The sequence below is a fragment of the Sordaria macrospora genome, chromosome 2 (assembly GCF_033870435.1).
Source record: "Sordaria macrospora chromosome 2, complete sequence".
Taxonomy (NCBI): Eukaryota; Fungi; Ascomycota; class Sordariomycetes; order Sordariales; family Sordariaceae; genus Sordaria; species Sordaria macrospora.
This window is the reverse complement of record NC_089372.1, coordinates 2,362,316-2,386,197: the sequence shown is the minus strand read 5'-3', so window position 1 is coordinate 2,386,197 and position 23,882 is coordinate 2,362,316. Positions and strand designations below refer to the sequence as shown.

The 23,882-nt window shown below is 52.8% G+C and overlaps 10 protein-coding genes across 10 annotated transcripts; 6 read left to right on the top strand and 4 right to left on the bottom strand.

Annotated features, from left to right (window-relative positions):
- Positions 1–312: 312 nt before the first annotated feature.
- Positions 313–1,566, top strand: SMAC4_06578 (uncharacterized protein; the record flags this gene model as incomplete). The annotated part of the gene is made up of 2 exons (XM_003345977.3): positions 313–493; positions 578–1,566. Exons 1-2 carry the CDS (start codon positions 391–393, stop codon positions 1,564–1,566), a joined length of 1,092 nt encoding a protein of 363 aa, XP_003346025.2. The 5' UTR covers positions 313–390.
- Positions 1,567–1,673: 107 nt separating this feature from the next.
- SMAC4_06577 (uncharacterized protein) lies at positions 1,674–3,320 on the bottom strand. The gene is made up of 3 exons (XM_003345976.2): positions 2,843–3,320; positions 1,919–2,762; positions 1,674–1,857 (listed from the first exon to the last, which is right to left on the bottom strand). Exons 1-3 carry the CDS (start codon positions 3,068–3,070, stop codon positions 1,763–1,765), a joined length of 1,167 nt encoding a protein of 388 aa, XP_003346024.1. The 5' UTR covers positions 3,071–3,320; the 3' UTR covers positions 1,674–1,762.
- A 535-nt stretch (positions 3,321–3,855) lies between these two features.
- SMAC4_06576 (uncharacterized protein) lies at positions 3,856–5,400 on the top strand (the record flags this gene model as incomplete). Its single annotated transcript, XM_003345975.1, has 1 exon — positions 3,856–5,400. The coding sequence occupies one exon, from the start codon at positions 3,856–3,858 to the stop codon at positions 5,398–5,400; it is 1,545 nt and encodes a 514-aa protein (XP_003346023.1).
- Positions 5,401–5,773: 373 nt separating this feature from the next.
- On the bottom strand, positions 5,774–7,043 carry SMAC4_06575 (uncharacterized protein). The gene is made up of 2 exons (XM_003345974.2): positions 6,635–7,043; positions 5,774–6,525 (listed from the first exon to the last, which is right to left on the bottom strand). Exons 1-2 carry the CDS (start codon positions 6,794–6,796, stop codon positions 6,205–6,207), a joined length of 483 nt encoding a protein of 160 aa, XP_003346022.1. The 5' UTR covers positions 6,797–7,043; the 3' UTR covers positions 5,774–6,204.
- A 523-nt stretch (positions 7,044–7,566) lies between these two features.
- SMAC4_06574 (uncharacterized protein) lies at positions 7,567–11,320 on the top strand. Its single transcript, XM_003345973.3, has 3 exons — positions 7,567–8,858; positions 8,907–10,459; positions 10,559–11,320. The coding sequence occupies exons 1-2, from the start codon at positions 8,307–8,309 to the stop codon at positions 10,224–10,226; spliced, it is 1,872 nt and encodes a 623-aa protein (XP_003346021.2). The 5' UTR covers positions 7,567–8,306; the 3' UTR covers positions 10,227–10,459; positions 10,559–11,320.
- A 708-nt stretch (positions 11,321–12,028) lies between these two features.
- Positions 12,029–13,221, top strand: SMAC4_06573 (uncharacterized protein). Its single transcript, XM_003345972.2, has 3 exons — positions 12,029–12,291; positions 12,701–12,909; positions 12,974–13,221. The coding sequence occupies exons 1-3, from the start codon at positions 12,168–12,170 to the stop codon at positions 13,052–13,054; spliced, it is 414 nt and encodes a 137-aa protein (XP_003346020.1). The 5' UTR covers positions 12,029–12,167; the 3' UTR covers positions 13,055–13,221.
- Positions 13,222–13,423: 202 nt separating this feature from the next.
- On the bottom strand, positions 13,424–14,556 carry SMAC4_06572 (uncharacterized protein). The gene is made up of 2 exons (XM_003345971.2): positions 14,220–14,556; positions 13,424–14,153 (listed from the first exon to the last, which is right to left on the bottom strand). The coding sequence occupies exons 1-2, from the start codon at positions 14,476–14,478 to the stop codon at positions 13,582–13,584; spliced, it is 831 nt and encodes a 276-aa protein (XP_003346019.1). The 5' UTR covers positions 14,479–14,556; the 3' UTR covers positions 13,424–13,581.
- Positions 14,557–15,510: 954 nt separating this feature from the next.
- SMAC4_06571 (uncharacterized protein) lies at positions 15,511–17,756 on the top strand. The gene is made up of 3 exons (XM_024655744.2): positions 15,511–16,355; positions 16,424–16,475; positions 16,613–17,756. Exons 1-3 carry the CDS (start codon positions 16,139–16,141, stop codon positions 17,721–17,723), a joined length of 1,380 nt encoding a protein of 459 aa, XP_024511577.1. The 5' UTR covers positions 15,511–16,138; the 3' UTR covers positions 17,724–17,756.
- Positions 17,757–17,790: 34 nt separating this feature from the next.
- SMAC4_06570 (uncharacterized protein) lies at positions 17,791–19,626 on the bottom strand. The gene has a single exon (XM_003345969.3). It carries the CDS (start codon positions 19,612–19,614, stop codon positions 18,244–18,246), a length of 1,371 nt encoding a protein of 456 aa, XP_003346017.2. The 5' UTR covers positions 19,615–19,626; the 3' UTR covers positions 17,791–18,243.
- Positions 19,627–21,675: 2,049 nt separating this feature from the next.
- Positions 21,676–23,868, top strand: SMAC4_06569 (uncharacterized protein). Its single transcript, XM_003345968.2, has 2 exons — positions 21,676–22,849; positions 22,924–23,868. Exons 1-2 carry the CDS (start codon positions 22,445–22,447, stop codon positions 23,380–23,382), a joined length of 864 nt encoding a protein of 287 aa, XP_003346016.1. The 5' UTR covers positions 21,676–22,444; the 3' UTR covers positions 23,383–23,868.
- Positions 23,869–23,882: the final 14 nt, after the last annotated feature.

Genomic DNA, 23,882 nt, shown 5'->3' with positions numbered 1-23,882 from the left:
TTTTGAATGGATTCTGGAGAGGTTCGGAAGAGGCTCTGGAGGTGAACAGATCTTGAAGAGCCTTTGAAATTTTCGTCACAGAGGATCCGAAAACTCGAGCTTCTTCCCAAGAACAAATGCATTGCAATTGATTATCAGAAGGTTGCAACGAACGGAAGTCAGCATGAAGCTGTAATGCTAGGCTCATTGTGGTGGTGTTGCTAGCACTTTTAACAAGCCGAGGAGCAGAGAGACTAGATGGATGGTGGGGAAATGTTTACAAATCAGATCGTCAACGTCATCAGGTCCGACGTCTGTTGACAATCCCCTCACCAAAACCACCACCACGGGCTGCTCTGCTCAAGTTTCGTGTTGATATCGCGGAAACTAATCCTTTGAAACCTCAGAGGGATGATCATTTTAGTTAGGCGGGCAGATTCAACAAAACACCATAAGTTACAGCGACAAGAGACTAAAAAAGTCACAATGGCACCAAACACCATGAAAGCAGTCGGTAAGATTCCTCCAACCTACTACCAGCACATCAAAAACCCAAGCTCTCCAGATAGGTACCTATCTGACATCCCAACCAAAACAGACATCAAAAACGGCAAAGGCTCCGCAGACGCCCTCTTCATAAACCCTGACACTCCCATCCCCCAAGTTCAGCTCGGCCAAGCCCTTGTCAAAGTCAAAGCCTTCGGCCTCAACCGGATGGACCTGATCCAGCGCGAAGGCCACTACCCTTTGCCTCCCCAGGCGCCCAGCACGTTGGGTGTCGAGTTCTCCGGCGTCATCGATTCCTTTGGTGACGGTGACCACGGCGATTTCAAGGTCGGCGACGAAGTATTCGGCCTAGCCTACGGCGGCGCCTACGCCGAGTACATTGCTGTCTCATCCAAGATGCTCTTGCACAAGCCGGCGCACTTGAGCTTCGAGCAGGCGGCGGGCGTGCCGGAGACGTGGATCACGGCGACACAGGCGTTGCACTTTGTGCTGGGTGGGATCGGCGAGGAAGGGAAGACGATCTTGTGGCATGCTGGAGCTTCGGGGGTGTCGATTGCGGGCATTCAGCTCTCGAAGCTGGCGGGCGCAAAACAGATCTTTGCGACGGCGGGCACGGCTGATAAATGCAAGTTTATCGAGAACGAGCTGGGGGCTACGGCAGCGTTCAATTACAAGGAGCAGGACTGGGTCGAGGAGATCTTGAAGAAGACGGATGGCAAGGATGTAGATTTGGTCGTTGACTTCATTGGCGCCAGTTACTTTCAGAAGAACCTGGATGTGGTTGCGCGTGATGGGCGCATCTGCATGCTGGGACTGATGGGCGGTGCTGTAGCCGACAAGGTCGACATCTCCAAGCTACTCTACAAGAGGGCCCGCGTGGAAGGGAGTACTTTGAGGAGCCGCGACGAGAACTATCAGGGCCAGTTGAGGGACAAGTTGAGCGAGTACCTGCCCAAGTTCGAGAGCGGTGATCTCAAGATCTTTATTGACACTGTTTTTCCCTTTGAAGAGATCGTCAAGGCTCACAAGCAGCTTGAGGCGAACAAAACCATGGGCAAGATCATCTGCACTGTCTCATAGACGGCAGTAGCAGCACAGGACGGAGATTGCGTCTAGTTATTCCCCTCTGCGACCATTCGCCAACCAGCGTTGCAAGCAAATCATCAAGATACCCATTTGCCGTACCCATTTGCCATAATCTATCGAACGTCGTACCTATAACCTTCCATCTGAGCGCCGAATACAGTAGGAAATGCGAAACCTCAACAAGACATTTTTAATGATCTGCAAGCCAATGTAGCATCTGCTCAAAAGCGGTAGCTTGCGCCTCCTTGATATGAGCATCCTCATACTCTCCCACAACGGCAAAACCTGTTATTCCTTCTGTTAGCGGGGACAATACTAATATTTGCGGAGGCAGATGATAGCTTACCATGTGGCACACCGGGATATACCTGTACCTCATGTTCGACATTGTTCTCGCTCATGTAATCCTCGCCCGCGATGCGCACCTCATTCGGGAAGACGGGGTCATTCTCCACCGAGACCATACTGATGGGGGCCTTCAGACCCTTGAAATCGTCCTTGGACACCAGCGTCGCATGCGCGATCGCTCCCGCTTTGATCCACGGACCCGACGTTTTATTCTGTTTGTTCGCTTCGAGATCATCACCGCTCTGGTTGTTTTCCCCACTGCTGCCCAAATCGGTAGGAACAGGAGCAGGAACAGCAGGCTTATGTTGCCATGGAAGCGTAATTCCGCTCAACCTTTCACTGATCGAGGCCTTCCGAGGAGCAGGAGTCTCCTGGCGCGCCAGCAGGAGAACATATCGACCGCCGATGCAGTATCCGGCCGCATAAATTCCGTCGCCGTAGGCTACCGCATCGGCAAACTCATCGCGCACCCCGTCCAAGACCTTCTTCAGAATGGGCATGATCTTGTCTTCGGTGTGCCGGGCCAGCCACATGTCGATGAGGAAACTCTTGGCTGTTTCGGCGGCTTTGATCTTGAAGATGTCGAGAAACGATGATGTCGTGGCAGTCGAGCCCGTGCCTGCGTCAGTGGTAGGGAGCTCTTCAGGGCTTAGTGCAGTTGTCGAGTTGGGCGCTGGGTCACCTTCGAAAAGATCGGGCATAACCACGACGAAGCCGCCATCTTGGGCAAACCTGTCGGCTTGGATCTGATTGTTGACGCTATGAAGGCCGGTGCCGCCAGTCAGGAGGAGGAGGAGCTTGGATGGAGTGTGAGGGTAGTCGGCCGGTTTCGAGACGTATACCTGCGAGTGGAAGAATGCTTGTTAGACTTATAATGGACAGTATGTGCGAATGCCAAAGTAGGAACTGAAGAAACACGAACATCAATATCATTGAGCTTGATGATCTCACCCGTTGATTTTTGTCCAGCAGGAGTAGGTCTGTCTGAGGTACAGTTATCGCACAAAGCCGGAGCTGGCGCGGCAGCAGAGGTCAAAGACGAATCGACTGTATTATAAGGTACAGTAGTATGCTCTGTAGGCTCGGCGACGGGAATGTCCTCGAGTGCGTCGCTCTCTGGAGATTTGGTTGCTACTTCTGGATCGGCCATGATGGTCACTTGGTCAAAAGAGGGAGGAAAACGGAGATGTTCAGGTTGTGAAGATTGATTGGTATTGCGGAAGATGAAAGTTATAAAACAACAGAAGTGCCGAGGAGAAACGCCGTGGAGGTTGATGGTCAAGTTCAAGCCAACAGATGGAATGATACGATCAAAGGCAGCATGACACGGTGCGGGCAATCAAGCACCAAGAGCGCCAACAATGGAGCGGAATCTCATCTCACGCTGGGAAGGAAGCGAGTGGTCCGTTGCTGATCCTGGGGTCCTGGAGGTGGAAGCGGAAGGAGCACTGAACACTGAACAAGTGAACACAGCCCCTCAGTGACGTACCCCGCTGCTGACCTCAAGGGTTAGGGTTATTTGAATGCACATGTCATTTCTCTCCAAAGCGCATATTGATGCACAAGTTTATGCACATATGATTGACGGCAAGTGCAATGTATTGCAATAATTGTGAATGTGCTACCGGCCCGGGGCTCGCGTCGCGTTTCCACTTTACGCGTGAAATGGTTGAACCGCGTCCCAACGAATGTGACGGTGTCTTCAGGTCATACCCCTGTCCCAACCTTCTTGTCTTGGCTCTGGTATTCTTCAAAATCCACTTGCTTCAGTATTTCGTTGCTAGGACAATATCTAAACAATGGTCCCCGGTGCCAGCCTTTAAACTTCAAAGTTATTCCCATTCTACCATTAGACCCCATCACCAGCTATCTCCAGTTACTCCGTCAACGAATTCCATACGGTACATCAACATCATCAGCATCAATATCATCAACATGCCCGGCGCGACTTCCCGTAGCACACGATCCGCCCGTGGGAAGCTGAGCCCAAGTAAACAAGCTCCTCCCCCCGATATTAGCGATTTCGCTCGTCTTGCCAAAAATCAACAGAGCCCTAGCAAAGACAGCACCTCGAAGAAGCGCACCCAAGCCGAAACCACACGTACTTCCTCGATCGAGATTGTTCTCAGTTCACGAAAGAGAAAAGTTAACGATGACTCTGATCTTGAATCTTCACCAACCATCTCCAAAAAGCTCCGCCAAAAGAAGAGCGAGGAGACGAAGGGCAACGAGAATATTGCTCCTTGCGAAACTCCACGCAGGAAGAAGAAGACCGTGAGGTTCGAGGACATCGTGTCGGTCAAGACCGATCAGAATAACGAAAATAAGAAGCTGGACTTCAAAGCCACACCGAACCTCCGTGCGCCAGCCATCTCCGCAAGTCGAAAGCGGCGGCTGCTCGAGGAAGACGACGAGCCCCTACAAAAGAACAATTGCGATGCTACAGAAGCCGAGGAACTATTGGGTCGCTTGGCGCTCCAATCGCCCGCGAAGAGGTTGAAACATCATGTAGGCGAAAGCAGCGAACTCGTCCAGTTGCTCGACCTCCAAGCCGCGTTCCTCAAAACTTATACAATGCAATTGGCGCACAACGGCTCCAACTCACCGGTCGACCTGCGGACACTATTGCCCAGCGTCACCCGAACCTGGGGCAAGCGCAAGGTGACGATCGAGGATATCCAGCGCTGCATCGGCGTTCTGAACTGGGTATCATCTGCAAAGTCCGCGGCCACCACAACAGCCCCCTTCTACCTCTCCGACTACGGCCGCGGCAAGATCTGCATCGAGCTACAAGAGAGCCACACGGGCCCTCTCCACGAACACAAGCTCAACATGGACTTCGAGTCCAGCCTCAGAGCCCTCTGGAACTCGCGCCGACCAGGCCAAGTTGCCTCACTCTTCCTCAGCACCCTTCCACAGGCACCGATCAAGGCCTGTGCGTCCGCGATCAAAGCCGCCTCCCTCTTGAACAAGAACCAGCGCACGCTCGAAGAACTCAAGAACGGCGTCGTCCGCAAGCAACAATTGCAACAAGAAACGAAGCAGCAGCCCATAACACCTCCTGCTCCTCTCAAGCCTGACGGTACCAAACTCTCCCTTCTCGACCGCATCCGTCTCAAAGAAAACCAGGCCGCCCTCGCCGCTCTGACTGGTCCCTCGGCCGCTGAGCTCGCGCGTCGCGCCGCGCTTCAGCGAGCAGAGGACATCGCAGCCGTGATCGGGATGTTGTGCACGGCCACGGGCGCACAGGCACGTATGGCGTTTACCATGTCGGCGCTACTTATTAAGCTCAAGGACTCACTGCGGACGCCCACCTCGCAGGAGGACGCGGCGACTTGCGTGCGCCTTTTGGCGAGCGAGGTGGCGCCGCAGTGGCTGAGGATCGTGACGGTGGGTGGGAGGGAGAATGTTGTTATTCAAACGGCTTTGCAGCCGAGCAAGACAGAGGTTGCGCAGAGGGCTAAGGCTTTGTTGGGTTGAGTGCAATGCTACGAATAAATTGGGCGAGGCTGCCCCATGTGACAAAGTAAATGCCGAAGATGCAAATATGGATCGCCAGAAGCTGAGTGAATGAACTTCGGAGGACAAAGTCGTGTCGGACATTTAAAGCATGCGATATTGTTTGGGAGTTTTGGTGTTTCCTTGGCTGCTGGATATACCCTTGTTGTATCCTTTAGTTGTACATATAGAGATAGAGCATCTGGTGTTACTGAGGGACAAATGACAAACATTGGCATACACGGCGTCAAACCAGTCAGACATGTACGCAGGGCATGGCACAGATGAGGAGACAAGAAGCAGCGTAATGAAGAAACATGGCAAAGTGAGACGAATTCGAAAAAGGTCTATTTTATCCCGTCGTCTATCGCAGAACAAAGGACCCGTGATATCTTTCAGCAAACGCCTTCCCTCCGAGAAAGCAGTATAAGCAATGCCTTCCAAAAAGTGCAAGACACCCTCGCTTGAATGTAGATGTATGCAAATAAAAAACCAGGTCATCGGCACATATTCTTATATGATGTTGTGCCCTTCGACCCTCCCTCATCATCATCATCCATCATGCAGGCAACAGGATCCTTTTTGCTGCGTCCATGCGCATCATCTTTCCTCCTAATGATTACAATCGTGTAGTAGCACGTTCCCAGGGCGCCGGTCCCAGTCAAGCGCGGAGGTTTTGCCGCGAATCAGAGACACAGTCCCGAGCTGGCCGAATGTGGCCTCGGTACCGGCACCTGGGGGAGCGAAGACCCTTTATGAGAGATGGTTCCATTAAGAGGAACACGCTCACTTCTTCTCCTTCTTCTCGAACTTGGGCTTGCCGATATCGGAACCGCGAAGCTTGACGTTGAGGACGCGCTCGAGGTTGCCGAGGAGCTTCTGATCGGGGACACCCTCACCGCGCTCGTACTGGGCGATGATGGCCTGGGTAGAGTTGCAGCGGGTGGCAAGTTCCTTCTGGGTCATGGCCTTGTCGCCGATCATGATGGCGCTGCGAGCCTTCTGGATGGCGGCACCGACCTCCTTGCTGACGGTCTTGGGCTTGATGATGTCGTCGGAGCGGTCAACCATTGTTAGGCGCTGACCTTCGACACCGGGCTTGGAAGCCTGTTGCAAGACAGATAGGTTAGCACATGTATGACGGCGTTCAAGATGATGTTTGCACCGCAGCGAGCGTAACAACGAATAGAGGAGCATGGGGACGATGAATACGTACAGTGTTGCCGGCGCCATACTTCTTCTCAGTGGCGATGATAGCACCACTGCGCTGAGCAGCGTTAAGGGCAGACTTGCCGCGGACAACGGTCTCGCGGGGACCAGCACCACCGCGGCTGACGTTCTTGCCGATCTTGACAGCGTCGGTATCCCAGGCAGACATTTTGACGGTATTTATTTGGTTGTTGATGGGTGTGGTTGGAATCGAAGTTGTTGTTGAGATGCGATTTGGAGTCGTGATATCAAAGTACGCGAGAGAAGGAAGAGGATTGCTGATAATGGTGGGGTGGATGTCGCGCCTGAGAAATATAAAGGTGCCAGGTGGAGAGGCTGGAGTGGATTCAGGGAATTCAGGGCCCTATGTGCTACGTAGCGGCAAACTGGACCGTTGGTTTTGGTGATGGAAGACGGGGGAAAAGATGGGTTATTTGTTCTGTTGCTCGCCAGTTGGTTTAGATACTTTAAGTACAGCAAAGAGAGTGAGGCAAAGTTGACAAAGAAACCGAGTTTATTACTATTGCAACTTGTCTTTTGTCAGCCGTAACCACTGTATCAGCCACTCGATACCCGCCGGTGAAACCGTCCGCTCGCCGAAACATGCGATACGTGGATGGAATGCGATGGGCTGCCGTCGAACATTGGCACGGTGGGCGGCACTTGCTACGATGGCGAGTGATGACTCGAACGGCCAAAGCGACTTTCCCCGCCACATTGAGGCTGATTCATGACTTTCCATTGGCCAAATCCTTCACATAGTGGATCCTCAAAGGGAGGCCTGGGCACACGCACAGTGACCGACGGCCAGGTTCCTTTCGGCGGGTTTGCGGCAGCATGGGCAGGAACCATGACGCTCAGCAGTGGATCCTTGCGCTTCACGACTCCTCCATTCCCTTGTGATCTTGTCAGATCCTCACATCCCAAATGTGGAATGAATAATGGTGATGCTCCGTCCCGGCTGGCATAGTTCACACATCGCAGAACCGTCAGTCTGTGGCATCGGTGCAAGCCCTCGTTGCTTCACCGCGATTTCTCGTTCGGATGAGAACATGAAGAACATCCATAAAATCGAGCAACAGGTGGAGACAACACAAGTTCAGACTGCCCTGACCCGACTGGATATTCGAGCAGCTGAACAAGTTGAGGTTCCTGAATACCTATGACTGCGGGCGCTTGCTCCTTAGCTCCCTTTCCCCACAAACCAAGACCTGTGATGGAGTCGAGCTCCGTCACGATCATTCACGAAAAGGGAATTTTCATCCTGACCTCTCTGCCTATTGCGCCTTCTCTTCCCTATCAATCACCGTTCATCGCTCCTTCCGTTGGGAGGAAATTAACGCCAGCCGCGTGGGAGGCTGACGTGGTCTAGACTGTCGTTAGTCACATATCATCGAAGGTGAGATGGGTCAATAGTGGGTGCCCGCAAACGGCATGAGTGATAAGAGCGGTCTTATTGTAGGCAAGTGTCCATCAAGGTACTCATGATGCACGACGCCAACCACGTATAATACTTTAAGTTTCTCCGTTTTCTCCCAACACCACTCGGACTTTCACTCTCGTTCAACCAAAATTAGAAGTTGTTACAAACCCCCGTCAGGGACACGTCTCATTCAATTCGACCTCCCCAAGCAGGCGGGCACCTGCTTTCTTTCACTCTTTTTAGCTTTATTTCTCCTATGAACGGCCTGTCTGGGACAGCCGCGGTCGGCTCTCTCGTCAACTACGTCTGCTTTCTTACCCTCTACGCCGGTTTCCTTGACGCAACGCTGCTGGCCTTTTTCATTCTCGTTCGCAATGGCCTTTTCGGCGGAACTACAGTCGAGATATGCAGGGGAGTTGCGGGGATATTCGTTGCCGCCGCAGTCATTTTCCTACTTTTGCAGCTCCTCCAGCTCTTCCGACTTCGATGGGCAAGTGTCGAAGCTACAGAATGGAACGGGCCAGGACAAGTTCTTCTTCTGCCATGCCGGACGACGCACACGAGACTCAGCCCGAAAAGTCACACATTTTCTTACGCCTATCTTGTCGTTGGAGTTCCTGTCGGCTACCGAGGTAACGCGGCCAACATGGTTTCCGTCGGAGTCGAGCAACCATCGGACTGGGCCTTATGGTTCTCGTCGTCATCACTACAAAAGGGATGGTTCCACGTCGATGCCTCTGACTATTTGCAGCGCCAGGGCGGAGAGTTGACCCTGCGCGAGAAGCTCGATAGTTACCTTCAAACTCAGGTACGCAAACCCGACCTCCTTCCATGATGTATTCACTAACCCTTACAGGGCGTTGATCCGGCAACATATCCTCACGCCTACTTGGTTACAGCAGCTCGATTCCTCTGCTATCACTTCAACCCTGTTTCCTTCTGGTACCTATACGATTCACAGAATTCATTAGCCGCCATGATCCTGGAAGTGAACAATACCTTCGGTGAACGACACATGTACTTCTTGAAAAGGGATCATGCACCGGGTATTTTGAACTATCACCTACAACACAACCTGGCGGATTGTGAGAACCAGGACCCGGGTGCGATTGAAGACCAGGCCTACGGAATCCCCTTCACACAGGCATGGCCAAAGGTTTTCCATGTATCGCCATTCAACTCACGCAAAGGATATTATTCCATGATAGCCACCGATCCTTTAAGCCTTCGGAACAATGGCAAACCAATAGTCGATGTCACCATTAGACTTTCAACCTCGGAAGGCCACGACAAATTGGTGGCCAGACTTCACCATGAGGGCCCGGCCATTGACCCGTTTTCCATGACTACTTACCAGAAAGCCAGATTCATAGGATCCTGGGGATGGGTTGGCTTTGCTACTGCCCCCCGTATCCTCCTGCAAGCTCGCGCGCTGTACTTTTACCGCCAGCTTCATGTTTGGTTTCGTCCTGAGCCTTCCAAGGGGACCATCGCCCGGAACGCCAATCCCATTGAGTCTCAACTGGAGAAAGTCTTTCGAAGGTTCTTGCGACATCTGGTTGAAGGAGCAACTATCCCCCTTGAAGTCAGCTACGTCGCGAGCGGAATAGCCCATGACACTGAAAGGATGCTTTCTCATAAGGCCACTGACGACAAGACCAGCATTGAGACGCTTGAGTTCAAGGTCCTCACGCCTGCGTTTTACTCGAGATTTGTGTACTATGCACACGACATAGAGGCCTTCTTCAGTGAGATGGACGAAAGTTGCACCATATGGCTGTCCAACCCAAAGGTTTTACCGGCGCTGGCTCTGCGGAAAACATTTCCACCGCCGTTGAGCGTCACGAATCCCTGGGAATTCTTCGCCTTCAAGTGCATTCAACACCTGCGAAGACGACCCGACCCCATCGAGAGGCCATTGACCTCGAATGCAGTCCCACGTACGAGACAAGCAGCAATTGATATTCGAAACTTCCGTCCTTCGTTTATGGACGCCTACGTCCTGACACACGAGGATCCTGCCACTAAAGCTGCGTATAAGGAGTGCGTCTTGAAACTGTTCTTCGCAGAGAGGATTGCGTTCGGATATGTGTCGGTTCTCGAAGTCCAGCGATTCGTGACATTGGCATGGTTTGCATGGATGCTCGCACGCCCCCCTTGGAGTAGCGGTTGCTAACAAAGATCTGTTGTTGAGAGGAGGTCGCGCTGGGATGGCGAGCGGTTAACGGAAACAGAGGGCATCAGTTTGATGGTCGGCAGCCAGTTTGGGTTGTGGTGGTCTGGGAAGGATGCTCGACTTTGGCATTGAACCTTTGGCTTGTGGTCGAAGGGAAGGAAGCAGTAGTCATGTTTTCAAGGGCATTCTGTCGAAGCCGAGTGCAGCAGTTCATGCTACCTCTAACATTTGCGGTGAGTCTTCTTGATATTTGGGAATCAATGACTAACCGGCAGGCTGCTCATCTTTCCATCTTGGACCTAGATGGGTGCTAGTATTGACCATGGGAATAGACAGACCGTTCCACCATTCGGAGTTTTGTTCCGTACAAAGTCCATCAGGGCGGAGTTCTGATTCCATAGCCCGACGCCGAGCATATGAGATCTCATGGATGGGATCTGGAGTTCGAGTAAACGGAATCTCCGCTGTATCACTTCTTTGCATGGGATTACATGCACTCGGAAGCAAGGTAAGCATTGCAAAGAGTTGCGGGTTACACAGGCCAGACTCAAATCCGAATGTTATCAATTCCAAATCATGATGCGGGAAACACAGTGTTTGGGCGTTTATGCTTGCGCGTACCCCTTGTATTAACAGCCAGCTAAGGGGTAAGCAGTCGGTGGAGCCCCGTTTACCGGCATCCCCAACGTGGGGTTCACAAAAACAACAATGACAAATTGAGTCGGTCAAGCTCAACAGCCTTGCGGGTTTCCAAATACTCCAATAGAGCCAGATAACGCACCCCTTGACAAATATTGGTACGAACTTGGCTTCGGGATCATCACCCTTTGGAGTTATCTCGGGCCATGGTTCACTCGTCACGGTAGTTGGTTTCTTGAGGTTTACGGTGAAGTCTCTACCACCCCGGATAGAACATCATACCTTCACCCCACTGCCACAGGTGCTGTGCCTCTCTGCGTTCGCTTTACCCACATGAAGGAGGACGTCTGAGGCAGCTAGCGCAACTCCCACGATCTGGCATACCGGATGACATACACGTATCTTGGAGGACCTTGGTCTTTTCGCTGTCATATGTTGGGTAGCTACGTGGAAGCTCTTTGGGAGCTCTTCAGCAAATGAGGCCTCAAAGTATTCAGAGACTATAGCCTTCGTTGGCGACTTGGCGGATCTGTCACTCTTGCCCCGCTAAACTACCTACCCCGCATGCACCTAGTGATTCTAGGCGACCAACCGAAACCTAAAATGTCAGCAAAAGTCCCATATTTGGGTACTTTTGTGTTGGTTTCGGGAATATTCCAGGGATACCAATGGCTGGACGATCATGTACAGATTACTGACGTACAGGCCATGTTCACCCACCCGGAGAGCGGCAACCCCTATTACCCAGGGTAATTGTTTCAATTGTCTAACTGGTCTCTAGAACCTCTTACATGATAGCCGCGCAGCTACTTACCCAGTATGTGATATTCATATCCAGCCTCGTGGGAGCTCACCGTCAACTTGCCGTGTTGGTGGGTAAAGAGTGGGGTTTGAGACCTTGTCTGTAGCAGTGTGGAGGACAAGATTACCATGCGTGCAGCGTGGAACCGATTCGCCGTTCTCTGAGGCGTATGCCAACTCCTGTCTTCGAACGGCGAAGCTGTGAGATTGATGGAGCTTCGGGCTTTGATTACGGAGACCATGATTTGAGTTTCCCTAATTGATAGGACGGGAGCGAGTTGCAGAGCGCTTCGTGCATACGTACCTACTACGTCTGTCATGCTCCAACTTCTATAAGAACCAAGTGAATTCCTGTCAGGAACCACCTTCATCCTCAGTTCATCATCCACCAGCTTCCTATAAATCCCACCAGCTCTATCATCTTCAGTCCTCGACTCTTTCGTCCGGACATCTTCCTCAACTCAAAGCCTTTTTCAAGTCAACCCCCCCACAACCGCCAACATGCCTCTTACCGGTCACTGCCTTTGCAAGGCTGTCACTTACACCGTCAAGGACACCGAGGAGCCCCTCCTCACTGGCTATGATCACTGCGATGACTGCCAGCGTCAGTCCGGCTCTACCTACTGTAAGTCGCCTTCCAAGACGATTGAACATCTTGGATGTTTGCCTCTTTCAGAAACGGGATGGGTGAAAGGATTGCTCTCATAGCAGAGACTTTTCTCTCACCGCCGAGCTCGGCATGGCTCCCCCATCGAGCCAGCTCGGCAGCTCCCACTACCCCGCCCCACCCCCGCAATATCTCTCTACATTGTGTTGCAGCTGCAGCACTGCACAGAAGTTTCAAGCTGTGGTCTTAGCTTTACCTACCAACTATGAGCCCCAGCAGCTTTCATGGTTGAAGGGCTGCTGGAATCGCCTCTACCTAGTCACATAACCCGAACCCTGATACATTCATCCCCCCCTTTCCCCTCGCCCTTCGCCATGACTACCCGATTTAAGACTTGAGCACAGATGAACTAACACACACAAAACAGCCCTCGTCGCCGTAGTCCTCAAGGACAAGCTCGAGGTCAACGGCCCCATCAAGAAGTGGAAGGGCACCGCCGACTCCGGCAACGCCGTCTGGCGCTGGTTCTGCGAGGAGTGCGGCTCCCCCATCGCCCACGACCCCGAGGCTGCTCCCGAGATCATTGCCCTCAAGGCCGGCTCTCTCTCTACTGAGATAAAGAAGAATCTTAAGCCCGTACGTTGTTCTTCGTACAACCTTCCTTCTATCTTCGTAAAGGTAACTAACGGTCACGACACAGGACACCGAGATCTGGACCAAGAGCAAGCTCCCCTTCTGCCAGGAGCACTTGGCTAAGCCCTTCGAGGGCATGCCCCAGTAAACTGGCGACTTTGGGCCTTTTGTCGATTTGTGTGAATTAGATTCATGGGTGGGCGTTTGAGATATGAGAAATGAGATACCTGGGCGAGCGGTTGGTTTTGGGATAGCATACTAGGTCCTGGACCGATGGTGGTGGCGGCGGCGGCGTAGATCATGATTTGAAATGAAACGGAAATGAAATAAAACTGCAAAGTACCAGTCTGCTTTTGCGATGGTAGCGTCGTGTAATGGGGAACTCATACTTGTACTGTTTTGATTGGATCCATGGCAAGTCAACTCTCAGCACGAAGCTTGATTAAGTCTGACCTCGTTTGATCTTAGAATTACTCGACTCTTTCTTACTTCCAGACTTCACGTAAACTTGAGCGCGGCGAACCATGGCATTTTCATTATGTAACTGGAAGTTCGGACTGACATAGTCAAAATATCTGAACCAGATGTCTTATATTGTCCCCTCAGACCGTCGTCTCATATCGTCTCTTCATTATCATCATCATCTTCTTCATTATCGGTGTCTTCCCATTTACCTTATAGCATCATCGCAACTGCCATCGCAGCAGCAACGCCAGCAACACCCGTGATACCAGCCTTTACTCCTACAGCACCATTAGGCTTCGAGGAGGTTTCAGCAGCGGCCATGCCGCTAGGACCGCTAGCCGACGAGCTTTCGGTCGTGGTAAGAGGCCCTAGGCGGGAAGTACTCGTCGTCCCATCCTCATCATTGTCATCACCCTCATTGCCCGCATTCGTAGTCTGCGGCACCAGCGGCGCATCAGTAGCAGTAGCACTCAGTGCCGACCCTGTGATTTTCCCGGGACCCTGGCTGATCGTGGTGGTCATGTAGTAGCTGATGTCCGTCTTGCTCACGGCCTTGTCACTGCTGACGGTGGCGCCGTCAGTCGGCTCCGGGACCACGTAGGCCACGCTGGAGAAGATGTCGCGGAAGATGGCCGTCGGCGTGGCAGCGCCGCATAGGTCAGAGGACACGGAGGAGAGAACCTCGACGTAGCGCTTGGCATCGCGCTCGGAGCGCAGGCCGTGAACGAAGAGACATTGTTGGCAGAAGGGCCATTCAGTGAAGAAGGAGCCGCCGCACATGCCTTTGGGAGTGTGTTAGTGGGTTGTCTCCATTTATCTTTACGAGGGATGAATGAGGTCTTGCTTACATTGTTTGTGAGCCTCCAGAGCAAGGGGTGAGGTTCCGTTGGGGGCGCACTGGGCCTCGATGTTCTCCAGACTGATGCAGGGAGGGAGGGGACCGTTGGATCCCTCCTTCCCCGGAGGCCGGCAGACAGTGATCTCATAACCATCATCGGCACGTGCGAAGAGAGAACCGACGATGGAGTCTGCGCTAGGGTGTGCGCTCACCAAAGGCGCGGCGAGAAGAAGTGCTGGAAGCACGGAGGGGATGGAAGAGGACCGCATTGTTGAATGGTAGGTTTGTAGCCACTTGACAGTTGGAAGAGGAGAACAAGAACGCGAGCAAGAAAGATGGAGTTTTTGCTTATACTTATCAAACGGCGGCGGCGGCTGCTATACAAATATTCATTTATTCCCGTGAATCACCCATGCTTTGTCTCGCTTGGTCTCTCCAGGCACCGACGTTGTCCGAGACACCAGTCCAAATATGGATGTTTTTGATAGAGGTATCAAGACCCTTTTGACCATCTTTGGTTTGGTTCATGGTACCTTGCGTTGCATCTGTGACCCAGCTGCATTCATCGGCACCGGCAAGCCGGAGTTGTGTGTGCTGGCTTGGATCTCACGATCATGTCTGTGGTGGAGAGATCGACTTTAGAGTCGTGAATCTTGGCAGGGCCGTCGACTCCTTCCCAACTTTTTCTGGTGCTCTGCAGTGCAGAGGAATCTGAGGAAAGAACCGTGCAGAGGACAGGGATCGTTCTGAGCCGATAGTATGAACTTATAACGAGGAAAAGGTCGATGTGCTGGTCGTGCTTTCTCCTACACCTTAGCCACCTTTCCTTTCACCCCAAGGAGAAATGTCAAATTCTCATCAATCAGAAAGCACGATCCATTCATGACTGAAGAGAAGTCGCTCAGGATCCCGACCATGCGAATTTCTTCGGTTCCTCTGATGCCAACGAACTGAACAATCGACAAGGGACTTACTTTTCCTTATCCAGCATGCGTCATCATTCCAGCCACACACTTGTTGGCCCGAATCGACCGAGACGCAGATGATTTCGCAGCACCGCTGAAATCTCATGCGAGAATCTCGACTTCTTCCATCATCGTGTATCAAGTCCCCCCGTGGATATGGGCGACGAAGCGCAAAAGTCAATACTCAGAACCGCCGTACGACGGTGAAGCGAAACGCTGCATGGAACCTTGTGTGTTTGATACCACCACCGACCAACTCGCCTAACTTTCCTCTTTGGGACTTGGCTTGCTTTTGCTTCTTAACTTCCCCCCCTCTTGGCGAGTTCTCGCCCCAAACCGAGAGACGTTTTTTTTGTTGCCGTTGGTGACTTCACAGAGAAGACACACACCACTGTCGCCCACTGTGAGCAAAGACAACAACGGCAATATCCAGAACACTGCATTTCCAATTCCCACTGTTCATATGTCGTGCAGGTTCAGTTCTTCGCCCCGCCACTAGGACCAGTCCGGAGGTCTGGGCCGCTGTGCCACCGGGAAACCCTTTGCCCGTTGCAACGGCACGTTGCTTGAGAATAATGGAACCTCAACAGGTAGCCAGGCCCCCGGATCCTTCAAGTCACCATTCCTCGGCGCACTTACATACAGCGACGGGATTTTGCAGGAGAACCACGCGCCTTTTCTTTTGTCAACTGGCGCAAATTCAATGCTGACATGCCGTAAGATCTTTACGTAGTGAAGTAGTCACTCGCAATTTGTCTTTTTTGCTTGCTTCACGGCCGCATCTGCCCACCCGCCTTCAACACCATTGTCGTCGTCGGCACTCGTTCTCTTTGGACACCATACCGGAGCCGACAGCTAGCCCTGCGTCACCTTCCGAGAGTCATGGTTTAGAGCTGTCTCCTTTGAATACCCACATGCCACCGACCATCTTCAGGATATAACAAGACTCTAGTATAGCCCATCCATGACCATGATAGAGGCTTCGATCCGAGTCCGAGTCCTGGCCTTGCTCGTCTGGCTTATACCGGCCGTTGTTACCGTCGCCGCTTATGAGAACTTTCAGGCCGTGGAAACAGGCGTTCTGATGTCTCCACGATACTTCCAAGAATACGCCGCCTCAAATGCGAGCCCGCTTGAGAAGCGGCAAGGCCAGTTTCAATGCCCCAATAACCAGCACTCGTGTAAGAACTGCCCATGCTTGATTTGCAGGGCTACAAAGGCTGACGAGTCCATCTTGTATAATGTTTAGGTCAAGAGATTGGGAATGGTGGTGCCGGTTTCTGCTGTGGGAACGATCAGTTGTATGTGCTCCTTCCTCCTCCTCTTGGGCTTGGACTGGCCGTATACCTTCACTGGATATGGATGTACCATTGTCTCCTCTTCATCATCTCTTTGTTCTCCCCTTTCTTCTAATTCAACTAGCTAATAAATCCCACAGTTGTCAGGCAAACTCTACTGCTTTGGACAAGGCAGCGTGTTGCGCGATCGGTTCCAACTGCGGTTCTCCCTGCCCGTCAGACATGACCTTATGCGCTTCCACAACAACCATAACGACAAGTGGCACATCCACCGTAAGCCTTTCATCAGCTTGTTGCGCGCGCCAATGCACCAGAACCTCCTTCTACCGCTGCCCGGAATCCCTAGGTCATGGCTGCTGTCCCTACGGCCAGGCTTGTGGCGAAGGTGGCCGGTGCATTGCCACCGTCACGTCCTCGTCCTCACTCAGCACAGTGGTCCCGCTGGTCCCTCCAGGTTGTACGACTAGCCAAACCTCCTGTGATGCCAGCATAGGCGGCGGATGCTGTGATCTCACTCAGAGTTGCACTCAGATCACGGGCAGAGCCTTTTGCGCCGAACGCGCTGCGAGTCCAACCATCAGCGGCATTGCCGAGTTCCACCCCGATCCCGGCCTGAGCGCCGGCGCAAAAGCTGGTATTGCCGTTGGCGTGGTAGTCGGCTTTGGCCTGGTCACCGGCGTCTTGACCTGGTGGTGTCTGCGATCGCGTAGGCGCAGAAGGGCAAGGGAAGCGGACGGCGCAACAGCTAGCACCTCACGTCGCTCAGGGCCAGGTAGAATTATCGGCGCCATCGTTGGTGGAGGGCCGAGAGGACAGCAGCCTATGTCCGAAATCACGTCTGATGTACAGTCTCGACCTGGAGGGACTCAAGATTACTTCGGCCCCGAGGCCGTGGTTGGGCCTTACTCTGAGTCTAGGTTGCCATCGGCGGGCACGACTCCCGGTGTAGATAGGGACAGAGGAGTCCCGCTCCAGCCGCATGGTCCTGGTGATATAGCGGTACCGGTCGAGATTGACTCCAGGATGATGACGGAGCAGGATCATCAAGGGGTCGAGGCCACAGCGACACCGACGTCGCATTATGCTGCGGCGACTGGACAACCCGCAGGTGGTCAAGAAGAGGTTGGAGAGCGGTATGAGCTGTATGGATCTGGGCCTTTGGATATGGAAGGAGGACCGGTATCACCGCTGTATACGGAAACCCTAAGGACGCCATCTCAGGAGGCGCCGAAGCCGGTAGAGAAGTTTTGAGATGCTTTTTGACTTGAAAGGGCGTTGGCGAGTAAACGATATGTTAGGCGAGTTAAAGTTAGCGAATTATAATATGGATAATCAATGTTTTGATACTAGGGTGGCCAATTCATATTCTCCTGCATCTTTGCGAAGAGAATAGGTTGAAAGGGTAGTCTTATGCGACTTATGCCCGAGAGCTCTTTCAGTCAGTCCACAGATTAAGTATAAAAACAGAGGAGACGTTTCAAATCCGCTATGCTTGATTGCTTACTTGCTTTCCCGCGTTTCAAAGAAATGGACCCAAACGAGATATCCCCAAACACCATCAGAAACATACCAGAGATGAACGCCATGTGGTTGAGCACCGTGTCCCTCCATACCAGGAATAATCACTCTCTGGGCGATACGACCAGACCAAGGAGCGTCCTTTCACCCATACAGTCAATCCCATGAAAAATCCAAACCTAACAAAAAATTGGCAAACCAAAGTATAAGAAAAGGGTATGTATGACAAGAGCCCACTCGCGATATTAATCACTCATTCAGTCTTCCCATTCTCCTGCTGCTGCACATTCTCTTCCTGATGAAGCATAATGCGATCCAAGATCTTGTGAATCCCCCCGCTCTTCCCCCTTCCATCATCAATCTCCTCCGTCATCTTCCTTGCTCTCTCCACCAGTACCTTGATGACCTTGCGGGTATACTCAAAGCTACCCGTGGTCTCCATGTACGCCACTGCGTACCGCTTCACTTGCTCATCGTCCGTCTTCTGCTTGAGGATGTTGAGCAGCTGCATGTTGCTCGGGTTCGACCGGATGCTGTGGATGACGGGGAAACTGAACTTGCCCTCCGTCAGGTCCTCGCACATGCCCTTGTTGGCCGTGTACTCGCGGTTCCACAGGTTATGGTAGTCGTCCGCGATCTGGAAGATCAGCCCGATGATGTTGACAAGCGGCACGCAGTCCACCGGCGACCGCGACTCGGCCTGCATCAGCTTGATTCCCAACCGGAACAGGCCGCCCGTCTTGTTGGACACCATCTCCAGGTAGTCGTCCTCGGTGGGGCAGGTGAGCGTGTCGCGCCAGAACAGGTCCATGCCCTGGCCGCGGTGCAGGTTCAGCAGCTCTTCGGAAAAGATGCTGACGGCCTTGGGGTTCTTGAGCTTCTGCAGCTCCTGCAGCGCGTGGAAGTACACGTAGTTGGACGTGTTGATGGTCTGCGGGATGCCGAAGATGGAGTGGGCGACGGGAAACCCGCGGCGCAGGACGCTGTTGTCCTCGACGTCGTCGACGAGCAAGGAGGCCGTGTGCAGCATGCTGATGACCTTGGTGATCACCTCGAGACTTTCCGAGGGCACGTCGAGCCAGGCGTTGAAGGCTTTCACCATTTGCGAGCGTATGTCCTTGCCCGGGTGCCCGTTGAGGTAGTCGTAGGGGCCTGTTAGGACTTTCTCCTTCTCTTCGGACCAGGTGCGCCGCGAGGGGCTGAAGAAGTCTTCGGTCGCAAAACGGTCTGGATTCGGGGGTGGCTGAGGCGGCTGGGGCGCCATCGTGTACGGCGAGAAGGATGTTGGGAGCATGCTGGAGAGACTGATTTGGGCGACCGAGGCCTTGCGTTTACGATTTTGCGCCTGCTGTGTTGAAACCAGACCGGCGGCAGGAGAGATCCAATTGGAGGGAATGGCGAGGGGAATCGGTTGGCCTGGAACGGCTGATGTCAAGGGATTCGAAGAGGTTCTTGGAGGGATGATGGCGGATGGGAACTTGTTGATGTTGAAGGGAGCGAACTCGTCGTTGTTGAAGAGACCGGAAAGCGGGGCGAGGGGAGGTGAGGAGGAAGTTACGGCCATGGTGACGTGTTCCTGTTCTTCCTTTTTATGTTTATTGGAAAACAGTCGGTACAGGAACATACAAGTAAACCCCGTGCGTCGTCCGATGGTCAAAAAGTGGCCGGCGCTCTTATATAAATAGTTCACGTGTTGGTGACAACTGAAGCTTGCTTCACAAGTCACTTGGGCAACATTCGATACCCGCACGCTATGACGATAATACCGCTTGACAGGTCGTGTGCCAATCGGCAAGCAATCGACCTCACTTCGCTATAAGAAGGGGGATTTGCCCTGCTCGCCTGCTAAGGCCAAGAGATCTGTATTCTGGGGTCAGCGAATAATCACGCCAACAACAAGTCCTCCTTGGGCTCGGTTTCAGCAAAGCTTCAGAGAGATTCCATCCGCGATCTTGACATATGCGAGCCATCGTCATTGAGTCCGCGGAACCGATCAAGAAGGGAAACTGCGGGTAGACAAATCGGGCCAAGCTCGGTCGCTGTAGCTTTTTCTCGGATCGCTACCCTGACCTGCCTGCCCTTTCTGCTTTCCCCTGGCGGTGGATGCAAGTGATCGCAAGCGCGGAGACTTTTTAGGCGGCCGACGGAGAGATGGAGTGGGTGGTGTTAGGAATGGAACCTCAAGGGCACCTGAAAATAGCGTGGTGGGGTATCAGATGCGGGGAGCTTTCACAGGGGAGACGACTTTGGAGCTTCACAAGCACAAGCCAGGCAGATCGAACGGGCGATCCCGTCGAGCCCGACTCGCGCTGCTCTTTGTCGGGAGCTCCCTGCGTGAAACTGGCATCTTTTAGGGATGAAAAAGAGTGGCTCTCTTACCTTTACTTTGTGGAAAATCGTGGGAATCTCCGCTCCGGTGTTCTTTGTCAGGGATTTCAGACCGATTTGAATAAACAGAGAATAGGGGTTGAGGTTGTTGTTGCTGGTAAGGGGCTCGTCAAAGATGCAGGCGTGGTGGGATATAGCGAACGAGATCGGCCGTTGTGGACCTCGCGCAAATTAGGAGTATTCCAGAAAAGCGGTCGAAAGCGGATGTTCAACTCTGTTTCCTGCAGGTTATGGATTCACGAACATGTAGGAAAGGGGAAGTCTGCACGCTTTATATCTTTTGGACATCATGTAGGCACTTTCAAGGGATTCAAGGACCGCACGCGTTGACTTTGTGCATGTCTGTCGGCGATGCAAGACCAAAGACATGACACCAGGAAAGCGCCGATGTGAATCAAAGTGAAGATCATGGAGAAACCCCAGAATGTTCAGCTGGGTGGGCAAAGCAGGGCAAGGCAAAATTCATGTGCGGAGTAACGAAAGTCAGAGTACTGTGTGAAGGGCTCGAAATCACCGTGATCGCTTCAGGCTATTCCAACTTCTCGTGGGTTATGTGAACCATGAGATGAGACATCGGCGGAGAAAGATTCCGAACACAAGTGAATTGAGAGCATCATATCTGCTGCACCGAGTTGCAAAACATGAGCCTCTCTTCTTTACTCCGCACTGAACCATGATTCCCAAAAACCTGGACCCGCTGGATTCAACTCATCACACACCCCGCATCCTCCTACACCTGTGAGGCCGAAACATTCATGCATTTGTCGATCATCACAAGGCGTTGGTAGTTGAAATGTTGATGTTGGTCCGGGTGCCGTCTCGGAGCCCTGTTTGCCCTCTCCGGAGAATCCACCTCGGATGCAAGGCGGGCGGGTGTGCGGGCGGGTGCCTGCCCTGTGCAGCTGAGGGCTGGCGACGGCACTGAATCTGGAACCCACCGTGTGCTGATTGCCCAGCGGGAAGCCCGAGGAAACATGCAGACACAGGGAAGTCACAAAGTCAACAACCCCACCTCTGCCCACCATCGCCCACCTTCCCGTCACCTCGTGCTTCCCCAGCTCCGTTCCGATTGCTGTGGCATCCGGCTTCGGGCAGCTCTGGCAGCCTGGGTCGAGCCTGGGCAGCAAGGGACAGCTTATTCCGTTGGTCGGGTTGTTGCAAGTAAAACAGCTACATTCTCGTCGTCGGGTCCCTTGGACTGACTGGGTGTGACTAGAAACACATGGTCGGATGGATGTGATAAAATGGGGGTCCATCTTCATCCCGTCTTTCCGCATTCTGAGTTTTTCTCCATCTTCTTTTCTTTTTTTCTCTCTTTTGCGCGGTTCCTGTCCATCTGCAACTCTCCTGCCCCGTACGCCTAGCGGTCCCCTAAACCTTAGCGCACCGGCTCCCTCCAAATCCCTGGACCGTCGTGGCACCGGCGCCATTACGCTCGCACAAACGAACCAATTCGCATCTTGCGGTCAACATCATCGGATCCACTTCCGCCTCAGGTCCTCGTTCTCAGGCCCAGTCCCAGTCCCGGTCCTCTGGTGACCCCCTGTCTGCGCGCGCACACGCGTGGGTGTCAGAGTGCCATTTGGCTTCCAGTTTTGCATCAGACCATCCCATCCGATCCTCTAGCTCTTGCGCCAGCTGAACCCCTTCCGCGGCGGCGCATTTGGGGAAAACGTTCACTTCTTTTCCCCTAAAATCCAGCCATCTACATCTTACTGAATAGCATCTCTCGACTTCGAATATCCCATATCTCAACTGTTTGTCTAGACGCCGACCGAACTGGGAACGACTAGCGCCAAGAGCCATTCAACCCTGGCATCAACTCCTCTTCTGCCCTGAAGATCTTCGGCGCAGGGGTTGCCGGTCGCATTCACCTTGCGGGCGTCGCAAAATTACATCATAGGCAATTGGGCGCTGCCCATCTTATTCCAAGTATTACCATCTTCATCGTCGATCGATCGGACATCTTCAGCAACCCCTCTCCGAATCCACGAATCCGAAACTCAACCACAAACATAAACTCCGATCACGACACATACAGATAGACAGACACACAAGTCACAACGATGGAGTCACTACTATCGCTCGCTTTCGACAACCTCTCCGCCTTCGAGCCGGCAAAGATCAAGAAAGGCCTAAAACAGGTCGAGGGCTTGCTCGCCCAAATATGCTTATCAGGCCCGGCCAAGAGGGAACAAGATGCGGCTGCGGCCGGGGAACAGGCACAACTACAGCGCAAGGGCCTAGGCGACCTCGCTGGTGACCCAGCCTTTCGTGAGTTCTTCAAGCTACAGGAGGGGTTCGAATGGAACGTCGCCCAGCGGCTGCTCACAACCCTCGACTTTCTGGTGGCCCGAGGCGGCGAGGGGCAGTATGACTTGCTTATCCTCAATGCTTTGGACCTGATCCAAGGTGTTCTCCTTCTACACCCACCCAGCAAGGTCCTTTTCTCGAGGGCTGCGCACATGAATGTAAGTTGCCGACCATCAACAAAAATTAAGAGAATATCAGAACTCCGGCTAATATGCCCTCCCCCAACTTGCAGCTCCTCCTCGATCTGATAGAACCCGTCAACACCCCGGCCATACAATGCGCAACCATCATCACCCTCGTCGTCGCCCTCCTCGACTCCCCCGCCAACGTCCGCGTCTTTGAACGTCTTGACGGCCTTCTGACCGTGGCATCTCTTTTCAAGAGCAGAGAAACCGGCCGCGAAGTCAAGTTCCGCCTAACCGAGTTCCTATACTTCTACCTTACCCCCGAAGCGCCTCCCGCTTCCATGGCGTCGTCACCAACATCGTCATCAACACCCACATCACCGACGAGGGACAGGGCCGGTAGCGATACAGCTAGCCAACAAAGCAGTGGCAGCAAAACCAACGGGGGCGTCACGCTGTCGGTGGATGTCAAGAAGAGAAAGCTTGATCAACATCTTCCGGGTGTCGTTGATGCCTTGTTGAGAGATTTGGATCGATATAAGCCTTTTGGTGGAGTGTTGAGCTGAGCGGGCGCTGTTGAGCTCCCACGTCTTCGTTCTGTTTTAGTCTCTTCTTTCTTTCTTTTTGTTTTCTTCATTGGCTTTTGTTCTTTCTATTATCGGTTTGGCTGGCGAAGCGTGGCGTTTGATACCTTGAGGAATTTGTTTTAGGAGACTATGGGCTTGGTCTATATGGCTGTCTGCGTATTCAGGCACGGTTTGGCTTTTTACATCTTCGGTTGATTCGATGGATGTGTTCTTGGTAGTACCCTCGGATGATACCACTGGGGGCCAAGAGAGAACAAGGGTACATTTCAGGGCTTACTTATCATTCCTATACCTTATTGTTTTGTATTAGTATGGTAATGTTTCTGCATATCAGTAGGGGCAAAGGCAGGCGCTCCAGGGGCTTGGTGCCTTAGGGAAATATGGGCGGTTTTGTGAGGGCAAAAAGGGGCTGGGCACAACAAGGACACGATGAGTAGTTCCCTTGGAATACAATATACCCCTTCTACCTATTCAAATTG

Bases quoted from the DNA above. Each gene is read 5' to 3' on its own strand.
- SMAC4_06571 (XM_024655744.2), top strand. From the start codon at position 16,139: ATGACCATGATAGAGGCTTCGATCCGAGTCCGAGTCCTGGCCTTGCTC. The intron at 16,356-16,423 runs GTAAGAACTGCC...TATAATGTTTAG, and splicing joins CCCCAATAACCAGCACTCGT to GTCAAGAGATTGGGAATGGT. The intron at 16,476-16,612 runs GTATGTGCTCCT...TAAATCCCACAG, and splicing joins TGCTGTGGGAACGATCAGTT to TTGTCAGGCAAACTCTACTG.
- SMAC4_06575 (XM_003345974.2), bottom strand. From the start codon at position 6,796: ATGTCTGCCTGGGATACCGACGCTGTCAAGATCGGCAAGAACGTCAGC. The intron at 6,526-6,634 runs GTACGTATTCAT...GTCTTGCAACAG, and splicing joins AGTATGGCGCCGGCAACACT to GCTTCCAAGCCCGGTGTCGA.
- SMAC4_06570 (XM_003345969.3), bottom strand. From the start codon at position 19,614: ATGTTCCTGTACCGACTGTTTTCCAATAAACATAAAAAGGAAGAACAG.
- SMAC4_06569 (XM_003345968.2), top strand. From the start codon at position 22,445: ATGGAGTCACTACTATCGCTCGCTTTCGACAACCTCTCCGCCTTCGAG. The intron at 22,850-22,923 runs GTAAGTTGCCGA...CCCAACTTGCAG, and splicing joins CGAGGGCTGCGCACATGAAT to CTCCTCCTCGATCTGATAGA.
- SMAC4_06577 (XM_003345976.2), bottom strand. From the start codon at position 3,070: ATGGCCGATCCAGAAGTAGCAACCAAATCTCCAGAGAGCGACGCACTC. The intron at 2,763-2,842 runs GTTCGTGTTTCT...TTCCACTCGCAG, and splicing joins TCAAGCTCAATGATATTGAT to GTATACGTCTCGAAACCGGC. The intron at 1,858-1,918 runs GTAAGCTATCAT...AAGGAATAACAG, and splicing joins ATATCCCGGTGTGCCACATG to GTTTTGCCGTTGTGGGAGAG.
- SMAC4_06574 (XM_003345973.3), top strand. From the start codon at position 8,307: ATGAACGGCCTGTCTGGGACAGCCGCGGTCGGCTCTCTCGTCAACTAC. The intron at 8,859-8,906 runs GTACGCAAACCC...TAACCCTTACAG, and splicing joins ATAGTTACCTTCAAACTCAG to GGCGTTGATCCGGCAACATA.
- SMAC4_06572 (XM_003345971.2), bottom strand. From the start codon at position 14,478: ATGCGGTCCTCTTCCATCCCCTCCGTGCTTCCAGCACTTCTTCTCGCC. The intron at 14,154-14,219 runs GTAAGCAAGACC...ACACTCCCAAAG, and splicing joins TCTGGAGGCTCACAAACAAT to GCATGTGCGGCGGCTCCTTC.
- SMAC4_06573 (XM_003345972.2), top strand. From the start codon at position 12,168: ATGCCTCTTACCGGTCACTGCCTTTGCAAGGCTGTCACTTACACCGTC. The intron at 12,292-12,700 runs GTAAGTCGCCTT...CACACAAAACAG, and splicing joins TCAGTCCGGCTCTACCTACT to CCCTCGTCGCCGTAGTCCTC. The intron at 12,910-12,973 runs GTACGTTGTTCT...GTCACGACACAG, and splicing joins TAAAGAAGAATCTTAAGCCC to GACACCGAGATCTGGACCAA.